Here is a 12,366-nt window from a genome sequence, read left to right as displayed (position 1 = left end):
GCTGCCTACTGACTACATACACTTTTATATAAACTGTTCTTCTTTCACTCTGACCTCTGTCTTACTCTGTTTCCAGCTGTATGCGGGGGACAAATTGAAATCAGGGGGACAGGTGGCCATTTAGAATCTCCTAACTATCCAGAAGATTATCAACCTAATAAAGAATGTGTATGGAGAATTACTGCTCAACAAGATTATCAGGTGGCACTCAAGTTCCAGTCTTTTGAGGTGAGGTACAGTGTAGTTCTACAAGTTTGATATTAATTTCTAATGCCGAATACCAGGTCAAAATGATACAATGTCATTCAGAATTTAGAAAATGCCTCCAAAAATTCTGTAATATTAGAGAAATATTATGTTGATAAAGTATTTCTACATCTTTTAATGTCATTAAAACTTAATGACATTGATTAATCTAAAATCCACACAAAAATGTAGCCTGCAAGAGATATTTTTTTGTTGAAATTGTTAGTGTTTTTGGAGAATGTCTGGCGGAACACATAAGTGAGTTGTTTTACATAAGCACAAGCACTAAGAATGTCTAATAAGATTAAACCTGTCATAGTTTCAGCACATAGCAACATTAGTATTTAATAAATGAGATTACATTGTGGTGATAAAGTCATGGGGCAGTGGTAGCCACATATACATATAGTGGTAACATCTCATATACAAGGTGCAAAAGGGCACCAGATTGGATTTGTACTCAGGTGATTCATGTGAAAGAGTTTCTGATGTGATTATGGCTGCATGGCAGTAATTGACAGATGTTGAATGCGGAATGGTAGTTGGAGCTAGACACATGGGAGATTCCATTTCGGAAATCATTAAGAAATGCAATATTCTGAGATCCACAGTGTCAAGAGTGTGCCGAGAACACCTAACGTCAGTGACCAATGGCCTTCACTTATTGATCGAAAGCAGTGGCATGTGTGTAGAGTTGTCAGTGCTAACAGACAATCAACACTGCATGAAACAGCTGCAGAAATCAATGTGGGATGTATGACAAACGTATCCATTTGGACAGTGTGGAAAAATTTGCTGTTAATGAAGTAAAGACAACTGATGTGAGTGTCTTTACTAACACCACAATATTGCTGCACCACTTCTCCTGACCTCATGATCATGCGGTTGGACCCTATATGGCTGGAAAACTATGGTGTGATCAGATGAGTCCTAAATTCAGTTGGTAAGAGCTGATGGTAGGGTTCAAGTGGTGTGCAGACCCCATGAAGCCATGGGCCAAGGTTGTCAGCAAGGCACTGTGGAAGCTGGTAGTGGCTCTGTACTGGTGTGGCCTGTGTTTAGTGGAATGGACTGTGTCCTCTGGTCTGACTGAACCAATCATTGAAGGGAAAGGGTTATGTCTGGCAACTTGGAGACCATTTGCAGCCATTCAAGTACTTCATGTTCCCAAATAATGATACGCCATGTTACCGGGTCACAGTTGTTTGGTTTGACGAATATTCTGGTGAGTTCAAGCAAACAATTTGGTCACCAAGATTGCCAGACATGAATCCCATTGAACATTTATGGGACACAATCAAGAGATCAATTCATGCACAAAATTCTGCATTGGCAAGAATGTTACCATTTTATGGACAGCTACAGAGGCAACTCGGCTAAACATTTCTGCAGGGATCTTCCAATGACTTGTTGAGTCCATTCTATGTGGAGCTGCTGCACTACACCTGACAAAAGAATGTAAAGAATGTATGACACAATATTAGGGGGTATCCCATGACTCTTGCCATCTCAGTATATTGTTCTGTTAAAATTATAGATTTCACTGAAGAATACACTTATAATTTGTTTATTTATTGTTCCGTGGGACCACATTAAGGAGAAGTCTCCATGGTCATGGAACGAGTCAATACATGAAATTACAACACGATTGTAGAAACAGATAAAATGAAATATAAGAAACATATTCAGTTGTAGATTGTAGAAACAGATAAAATGAAATATAAGAAACATATTCAGGTGACACGTCGTTATTTTAAATAAAGAAAATCAAGAATGTAACACTGGAATTTGCTTAATTTTTTAGCTCTTCCAGGAGCTCCACAACAGAGTAGGAGGAGTGAGCCATGAGGAAACTCTTCAGTTTAGACTTAAAAGCATTTGGGCTACTGCTAAGATTTTTGAGTTCTTGTGGTAGCTTATTGAAAATGGATGCAGCAGAATACTGCGCTCCTTTCTGCACAAGAGTCAAGGAAGTGCATTCCACATGCAGATTTGATTTCTGCCTAGTATTAACTGAGTGAAAGCTGCTAACTCTTGGGAATAAGCTAATATTGCTAACAACAAATGACATTAAAGAAAATATATACTGTGAGGGCAATGTCAAAATTCCCAGACTATTGAATAGGGGTCGACAAGAGGTTTTCGAACTTACATCACACATAGCTCGAACAGCCCGTTTTTGAGCCAAAAATACCCTTTTTGAATCAGAAGAATTACCCCAAAAAATAATACCATATGACATAAGCGTCTGAAAATATGCAAAGTAGACTACTTTTCGTGTTGAAACGTCACTTATTTCAGATACTGTTCTAATGGTAAATAAAGTGGCATTTAGTTTCTGAACAAGATCCTGAACATGGGCTTTCCACAACAGCTTACTATCTATCAGTACGCCTAGGAACTTGAACTGTTCCGTCTCGCTTATAACATGCCCATTCTGTCTGATTAAAATATCAGTTCTTGTTGAATTGTGAGTTAGAAACTGTAAAAACTGAGTCTTACTGTGATTTAGCATCAAATTATTTTCCACAAGCCACGAACTTATTTCATGAACTACATTATTTGATAATGTTTCAGTATTACACACAAGATCCTTCACTACCAAGCTGGTGTCATCAGCAAACAGAAATATTTTTGAACCACCTGTAATACTAGAAGGCATATCATTTATATAAATAAGAAACAGCAGTGGCCCCAGCACCGATCCTTGGGGAACGCCCCATTTAACAGTGCCCCATTGGGACTGAACACCATTACCACTCTCAATATTGCAGAGAATTACCTTCTGCTTTCTGTTCTTAAAGTAAGAGGCGAACCAATTGTAAGCTACTCCCCTTACTCCATAATGTTCCAACTTCTGCAGTAATATTTTGTGGTCAACACAGTCAAAAGCCTTCGTTAAATCAAAGAAAACACCTAACATTCGCAGTCTTTTATTTAATCCATCCAAAACCTCACAGAGAAAAGAGACTATAGCATTTTCAGTTGTTAAGCCATTTCTAAAACCAAACTGTACATTTGACAGCAAATTATGTGAATTTAAATGCTGCAGTAACCTTGCATATACAACCCTCTCGATAACTTTAGCAAACACCGATGGCATAGAAATAGGTCTATAATTATCAACATTATCCCTGTCTCCCTTTTTATAGAGTGGCTTCACTACCGAGTACTTTAATCGGTCAGGAAACCGACCACTCCTAAAGGAAAAGTTACAGATATGGCTAAGTACTGGGCTAACATACATGGAACAATACTTCAGTATTCTGCTAGATACCCTGTCATATCCATGAGAGTTCTTGGTCTTTAGTGATTTAATTATTAACTCAATCTCCCTCTTGTCAGTATCATGGAGGAGCATTTCAGGTAACAGTCTCGGAACACTTTTTTCTACAAGCGCTATATGATTCCCTGTTGGGAATAGGTTTCTATTTAGTTCACCTGCTATATTCAGAAAGTGATCATTAAATACTGTACATGTATGGAACTTATCAATAACACGGACATTCCCACTATGCACTGATTCTATATCCTCGACCTGTCTCTGCAGACCAGCCACTTCCTTTACGACTGACCATATGGTTTTAATTTTATCCTGAGACTTAGCTATTCTATCTGCATACCACATAATTTTTGGCCTCCTAATAACTTTTTTAAGCACCTTACAATACTGTTTGTAATGGGCTATTGCATTTAGATTGTGACTGTTTCTAACGTTTTGATATAATTGCCACTTTGTTCTACAAGATATTCTTATACCTTTAGTCAGCCACCCAGGCTGCCTGTTTGTGCTAGTACCCTGTTTTGAATGTTCTAATGGAAAGCAACTTTCAAAGAGCACGAGAAAAGTCTTGAGGAAAGCATTATATTTATTGTCTACTGTATCAGCACTATAAACATCTTGCCACTATTGTTCCTTGATAAGGTTTGCAAAAGTCTCTACAGCAACTGGATCAGCTTTCCTAAAAAGTTGGTAACTATATTTAACATGTGTTGCAGCACAAAAATCTTTTAGACTTAAAACTTGTGCATCATGATCTGAAAGGCCATTCACCATTTTGCTAACAGAATGCCCTTCTAGTAATGACGAATGAAGAAAAATATTGTCTATGGTTGTTCTACTGTTCCCTTGCACTCTCGTTGGAAAGAATACGGTTTGCATAAGATTATGTGAATTAAGGAGGTCTACCAGCATCCTTTTCCTTGCACAATCACTTATACAATTTACACTCCTGGAAATTGAAATAAGAACACCGTGAATTCATTGTCCCAGGAAGGGGAAACTTTATTGACACATTCCTGGGGTCAGATACATCACATGATCACACTGACAGAACCACAGGCACATAGACACAGGCAACAGAGCATGCACAATGTCGGCACTAGTACAGTGTATATCCTCCTTTCGCAGCAATGCAGGCTGCTATTCTCCCATGGAGACGATCGTAGAGATGCTGGATGTAGTCCTGTGGAACGGCTTGCCATGCCATTTCCACCTGGCGCCTCAGTTGGACCAGCGTTCATGCTGGACGTGCAGACCGCATGAGACGACGCTTCATCCAGTCCCAAACATGCTCAATGGGGGACAGATCCGGAGATCTTGCTGGCCAGGGTAGTTGACTTACACCTTCTAGAGCACGTTGGGTGGCACGGGATACATGCGGACGTGCATTGTCCTGTTGGAACAGCAAGTTCCCTTGCCGGTCTAGGAATGGTAGAACGATGGGTTCGATGACGGTTTGGATGTACCGTGCACTATTCAGTGTCCCCTCGACGATCACCAGTGGTGTACGGCCAGTGTAGGAGATCGCTCCCCACACCATGATGCCGGGTGTTGGCCCTGTGTGCCTCGATCGTATGCAGTCCTGATTGTGGCGCTCACCTGCACGGCGCCAAACACGCATACGACCATCATTGGCACCAAGGCAGAAGCGACTCTCATCGCTGAAGACGACACGTCTCCATCCGTCCCTCCATTCATGCCTGTCGCGACACCACTGGAGGCGGGCTGCACGATGTTGGGGCGTGAGCGGAAGACGGCCTAACGGTGTGCGGGACCGTAGCCCAGCTTCATGGAGACGGTTGCAAATGGTCCTCGCCGATACCCCAGGAGCAACAGTGTCCCTAATTTGCTTGGAAGTGGCGGTGCAGTCCCCTACGGCACTGCGTAGGATCCTACGGTCTTGGCGTGCATCCGTGCATCGCTGCGGTCCGGTCCCAGGTCGACGGGCACGTGCACCTTCCGCCGACCACTGGCGACAACATCGATGTACTGTGGAGACCTCACGCCTCACGTGTTAAGCAATTCGGCGGTACGTCCACCCGGCCTTCCGCATGCCCACTATACGCCCTCGCTCAAAGTCCGTCAATTGCACATACGGTTCACGTCCACGCTGTCGCGGCATGCTACCAGTGTTAAAGACTGCGATGGAGCTCCGTATGCCACGGCAAACTGGCTGACACTGACGGCGGCGGTGCACAAATGCTGCGCAGCTAGCGCCATTCGACGGCCAGCACCGCGGTTCCTGTGTGTCCGCTGTGCCGTGCGTGTGATCATTGCTTGTACAGCCCTCTCGCAGTGTCCGGAGCAAGTATGGTGGGTCTGACACACCGGTGTCAATGTGTTCTGTTTTCCATTTCCAGGAGTGTATATTGAAGTCACCACATATAACTAACTTTTTGTATTTCCTATAAAGTGAACCAAGAACCTCCTCTAGCTTTATCAAAAATGTTGTGAAATCAGAGTCTGGGGATCTATAAATAACAACAGTAAGAAGCTTAGCTCCACTAAATTTGACCACACCTGCACAACATTCAAACACCTTTTCAGTGCAGTACTTTGAAACATCAATTGACTCAAATGGGATACCGTTTTTCACATACATGGCTACTCCCCCACACCGCAAAGAGCTCCTAGAAAAGCTGCCAGCCAACCTGTATCCTGGTAAAGGAAGCCTCTGAATTATCTCCTTATTTAAGAAGTGTTCAGATATACCAATAATTTCTGAGTCAACATCTATAAGCAGTTCACTAACTTTATCTCTAATGCCTTGTATGTTTTGATGAAATATACTAATTCCCTCATTAATCAGATACCTAAGCTTTGTCGAAAGTGGTTTCTTTGTTAGAGAGACTTCCCTTAAGTAGGAATACCTGTCAGCTGACTTCAATCTAAAAAAGGTACAGCTCTAACACCCACAACTACCGGAATTTTCCCATGAGTGATCCCACCACCCCCACCTATGCTGTCACCTATAAGCTTTGCCAACCTCCCCTTTCCATACCTGTTGAGGTGCAGGCCATGTCTAGTGAAACCCGTCCTGCTGATAGACTCCACCGACACCACTGAAATGTGACTCATGCCTTCTGTCATTAGCGCACCCCCAAGTCTCATGTTATTACACCTGACGGCTGTATTAAGATGAGGCCGATCATGACGCTGAAACAGTTCCACGAAATGCACATTCGTGTTGCCAGTCCGAGTGGCTATCATTTCCAGGTCACCATCTATGTCATACTCCCCATCCCTATCAATACTATTACCAGCCCCACCCACAATCACTACCTGATCCTCTTTTGTAAAATCCCTACATAACCCCCCTATGTTAAAAGTCACCTGAGCCAATCCTGCATTAGGCTTCACAATGCTGGTGACCTGGTACTCACTCCCCAAAACTTCCTGCAACTGCTGGCCTACACCTCTACCATGAGAACTACCTAACAGCAGAACCTTCTTCTTTCTCTTAGACTTTGCAACTGTCCTAGCCACCGTAACTGCTGAGGTCTGCTGCATACTTCCTACATCTACAGCTACTAGAGATTCCTCTCCACTAGACTCTGACAGTTGGTCATATCTATTACAAACACCAATAGTAAAACTATCTGAAAATCTTCGTCTCCTAGCAGATCTCTTGCCAACAGCCAGCTCCCATTCACCAACCCCCTTCTCCCTCTTCATCCTATCTAGCTCCTCCTGTGCGTTTTTCAACTGCACCTGAAGGGCACAGATCTTACGCTCCTGCTCCTCTATCAACTTACTCTTGCTACATAACCTGCAGTTCCAGGAGAGGATCTCACCAGAATGCCCACTGGCCTCCCCACTGCATTCCCCCCAGTGAAAATACTTCGAACAAGTCTCACATTGCAATCCACTACTCACGAACCTATGGGAAAGCCCACACTTCTCACTCATGGTAAAATTTTACAGTTATTGAAACAAGAAAACAACTTTATCTAAGTTCCGCTACTACAATAAGAAGATGTTAAAAACTGACTACAATAATCACAAACTTGCTCTACAAGGAAAGTAACTACTATTATTGACAGTATTAATCAACAACAAATGAGAATATAACAAAATACTAACACAGAAAGAAAATCAAACGTCTAATGGCAGTAACGAAACTGAAAGCAGTTCGCAAAAATTTCTTCTGAAGTTATTCCACCGGAAAACACCAAGAATACTGGTTGAAGACTACTAAAGTTCCTAAATAAACTACTATACACAAACAATGTGCCGCTACAGCTGCAACTGGTCAGTGCGGAATGTAAACACGGCTAAGAGGTTAAGTTGCTCAATACGAAACACTCACAAATATCAGGTCACAACACAAGAAAGGCAGAGGTGAATGAAGAAACCACTAATAAGTCACTTATATAGTAAATATTATCACAAAAACCGTTATAATATATATCTGCAACCTAAAAATAGATGAAAACTTAGAGAGCGATCTCAGATGCATTCATGCGCTTATGACATCTGATACCTAGTCCAGGCCCTACGGACGCTCATGATTTTGATACGTGGTCACAATTGTAATCTGCCTGGACAATGTATTAAAGAGAACTATTTACGTAATTTTTGTGAATTATGGTTTATTTGTCTCATAATGTTCATAATCTAAATCATTTGATTCAGGTACAGGAGGCATGTCAGAATTGTATACGTGACCTTAAATTATTTTGATGTAGGACACACATTCTGTAGCAGTAAGCAATTCTTTAATATTATATTATATATGATGCAGTCACATTAGTGGTGTGGCTACTGCCTATATTCAGCATCACTGTGCAACAACCACTCACAGACGTTAAGTGGCAGCACTAGCAGTGGAGGGTATAAGAACCAAGTCTGGGGTACACGAAAGTGCAGTGCTTGTCATAACCAAGAAACACAGACATTTATCTGATCTCCAAAAGGGCATGATCATTGGCTTTCAGGTTAAGGGTGGAATCATTTTGAAATTGGATAAGTTTGTGAATTGTTTACCATGGTTACAGTGTACAATACATGGAAAAATGGCACTATCGAAAACCGGTTGGAAGGCAACTGTGTTGCACCATAGGCCAGAGGTGACAGGGGTGAATGATGGCTGCAGAGATGTGTACTAGCAAATAGATGTGCAACTATTAAGTTACTGACCACCGAGATGAACTAAGGGGTTACCATTAGTGTCTCCTCAATGGCTGTTTAGTGAACATTGCAGAGTATGAGACTTCACAGCAGGCACCTGCTTCATGCACCCATGCTGAATGCTGTTCATCAGTGACAAAGGCTGAAATTTGCATGCCAGTATTGAAACTGGATGTCCACTGAGTGGTGACAGGTGTACTTTTATGAAGAATCACATTATCAGCTCCAGTAGTGTGAAACATGTGAAAGCAAACACCCTGCATCAATCATCAGAAGGCCCCAGGCCAGAGGAGAGAGGATTTTGGTCTGAATGTTTTTGTGGCATTCCCTGGCTAGTCTCATCATTCTGGAAGGCACAAGGGATCAACTCAAGTATGCATCTATCCTTGTGGGACATGTCTATCCCTACATGCAGTTGGTTTTTCCTTGCCACAGTGGCATCTATGACCAGGACAATGCATGTCACACACCTTCCAGTGTACATGCATGGTTCAAAGGGCACCAAGATAACTTTACCATGCTTCCATGGTCACCAAACTCCCTGGATTTAAACCCAATCAAGAATCTGTGGGACCACCTTGATGGGTCTGTTCAGACCATGGCTCATTGACTGAGAAACCTAGCACACCTGGCCATGGCACTGGAGTCGGCATGGTTCTGCATCCCTGTTGACACCTTCCAGAACCTCACTAACTCTCTTCTTGCTGTGGTATGTGCTGCAAATGGTGGTTATTCATGATTTTGACACGTGGTCACAATTTTAATCTGCCTGGACAATGTATTAAAGATAACTATTTACGTAATTTTTGTGAATTATGGTTTATTTGTCTCATAATGTTCATAATCTAAATCATTTGATTCAGGTACAGGAGGCATGTCATAATTGTAGTAAAATTTCACAATAAACACAGAACAGCTGATTTTAACAAACAGCATCAAAATAACAACACAATTTTGTTACATATATGAGCAATAAAATCTAACACTTATGCAAATTATCATTTCATCCTCAATGAATTATTCTATTGAATAGCAGCAATTCTCCCACAGCATCTGCCGTAGCCTCCTTCTTAAAATTTCTCATTTCATATTAAATATGTTTTTGCTCATTAACTTGTTATACGTGACCATCCCCATATACTGTGGAGTCCATGCACATAATTTCAACTGGTGTGTGGGTAACATAAAATTATTTTTATTTCTCATGTTATATGTGTGGTTAAAATTATTCTCACCAAATAATTTTTGTCTGCTGTATAGGAAGCATATAGTTTCATAAATGTATATGGATTTGCAGTTTCTGAAATAATGGGCGACAAGACTCTGTTTGCTGAGTAGACACGTGTATATGACAATTTTCTTTTGCAGTTTCAGTATTCAAGATACACTACTTGAATTTCCACAAAAAATTGTATCATATATAATAACAGATTCAAAATAACTATGCTAATCAATTTTTGTGTACGCAAGTCAGTGGAATTTGCATAGTTTATTTGATAGGAAGTCAGTATGTGCATTCCACCTTAAGTTCTGTATACATGTAGTTCTAGGAATTTGACTGTGACAACTTTTTACACAAGTTGATTGTTATGTTGTATTTTAAGTTCCACATATTTTGAAAGTTTGGTTATGAAATGTACCACATGGCATTTTGTACTGTTCAGTTTCAACCCATTAAACTGGAACCAGTTTTCTAAGGTATTCTGTGTGCTTATGATGAAGCTCAGAATTTTTCTGCATTGTCATCTTCAATTAAAACAGAATTATCATCTGCAAACAGAACCGACTAGGAATTTATATTTATGGGTAAATCATTTACATAGAAATGAACAGGACTGGCCCCAGAATGGAGCCTTGAGGCACACCTTGTGATACTGTACTCCATTTAGAATAATAGTTCACTGCATCCAAAGTGATAGTTACCCATTGTTTTCTGTTGTGTAAGTATGGTGTGAGCCAATTTAAAGGATTGTCCTTAATCCCATATTTGTCTGATTTGTAGATAAGCAAGTCATGATTCACAGAGTCAAATGCCTTTGTGAGGTCACAGAAGATATATGCAACTTTACTTCTCTGATCCAATAATTTGCAGATGTTTTCAGTAAAGATTTTCACTGCATCCAGAGTGTTTCTCCCCATTTGAGATCCAATTTTTTACTTATAATAATATCGTTTTTAACAATAAAAGTTTTGATTTGGCTTGCAGCTACTTTCTCTGACACTTTTGACAGGAATGGAAGAATAGGAAAAGGATGATAGTTTCTCATATCTTCCCTCAACCCTTTCTTGAACAAAGGTCTGACTTTGGCATACTTCAAAACATTGCAAAAATGAACATGCTCAGTAAAATGTCTGTTTTTATTAGATTTCAGCTGACTGTGGAGTTTCCTCTTCCTGGCACTAGAAATTTTTGTACCTTGAGCTATCCACTTACATTTATTATTCATTTTGTTACATGTGGTACCAAGTGGAAAAGTTGCATTAAATATTTAAAGAAAACTAATTAAAAATTTGTTAAAGATACTATTACTTGAAATACAGCTGTTTGAAGACCATTCAAGCTCTGTTGACCTATTTCTAAATGTAACAGAGTAGTTTTAATTGAAGTTCCTTTTCATACGACTTTTGTTCATGAAATTTCTATTTCAATTTTTTATACTTCCATGAATAAAACAGAGTGGTCAGAGATTCCCAAACCTATGCAAAATTTATAAACATTGTCAAATACATAATTTGTTAGAATATCATCAATACAGGCTGCTGACTTTGCATTTTCTCTAGTGGATTGTATGAAGTTTACTTTAAAGTCAAAGTATTTCACTAAATCAGTGAATTTTGATGCTTCATTGCTTTCATCAGTGATGTTAACATTAAAGCCAGCAGCTGTTACTGTAATCTTCCTTTTTTCTTTACTGAGTTTTTCAAGTAGGCAATGAAATTTCACCAGAAAAACTTAAATTGTAGCTTTCTCTGTTACTCCATAAATAGAAACTACTACAACATTCAGGTCCCTCAACTCAATTCAGCAGCTTCCAAATATACACTCTTCATTCAAATGATTAATATCATTTATTATTTTATGTCATAATTAATAAGTATGCAAGAGCCTTCATGTTATTTCTCTTGTCTACAAAAGCTGTTGTCTAATTTGAAATTTTCAATTTCATTAAGACTTTAATATTGTCAAATACAAGCCAATGTTCATTGAGGCAAATAATTTTGATATAATTCAGAAAATTTGGAGTTGTTGGGAATAATTCAAATGACACAGGCTGTGTAGCAGTCACTGAAGTCAGGCACATTGTGTTAGGTGGCATGCTCAGCAAATGGGTGGTTGTAAGCTCTCACCCCATAATTTTAAGAGAGCTTATTCATTTTCTTAATGGTTGGCTATCACACTATCAGGTGAGAGACTTACTTCAGTCATGACTGCATAACTACAAATTTAACTGTAAGATCTGGTAAGGTTCTTCTGAAATAAAAGATGATGTGCTTTAACTTGATTTATCCATCTTCAAACAATGGAAAACATGCCTGACTGTATCACACTCATTCCTCTGATGATGCTGCCAAGTTTTAAAGGTCATTCATTCAAGAAAAAAAATCAACAATTCAGCATTCCTATTTCAATGAACCCCCATTAACCATGGACGTTGCCATTGGTGGGGAGGCTTGCGTGCCTCAATGATACAGATAGCCATACTGTA

At 40.0% G+C, this 12,366-nt stretch overlaps 1 protein-coding gene across 2 annotated transcripts in view; it reads left to right on the top strand.

Annotated features, from left to right (window-relative positions):
- Positions 1-12,366, top strand: part of LOC124555244 (tolloid-like protein 1) — a 584,842-nt gene that overhangs the window by 426,647 nt on the left and 145,829 nt on the right. For both annotated transcript variants that reach the window (XM_047129105.1, XM_047129104.1), the window contains exon 9: positions 77-228. In XM_047129105.1, the coding sequence (XP_046985061.1) occupies positions 77-228 (152 nt within the window). The remainder of the gene's footprint in view (positions 1-76; positions 229-12,366) is intronic.

This window comes from Schistocerca americana, chromosome X (genome assembly GCF_021461395.2).
Source record: "Schistocerca americana isolate TAMUIC-IGC-003095 chromosome X, iqSchAmer2.1, whole genome shotgun sequence".
In the NCBI taxonomy this organism is placed as follows: Eukaryota; Metazoa; Arthropoda; class Insecta; order Orthoptera; family Acrididae; genus Schistocerca; species Schistocerca americana.
This window is presented reverse-complemented; position numbering and strand designations above follow the sequence as displayed.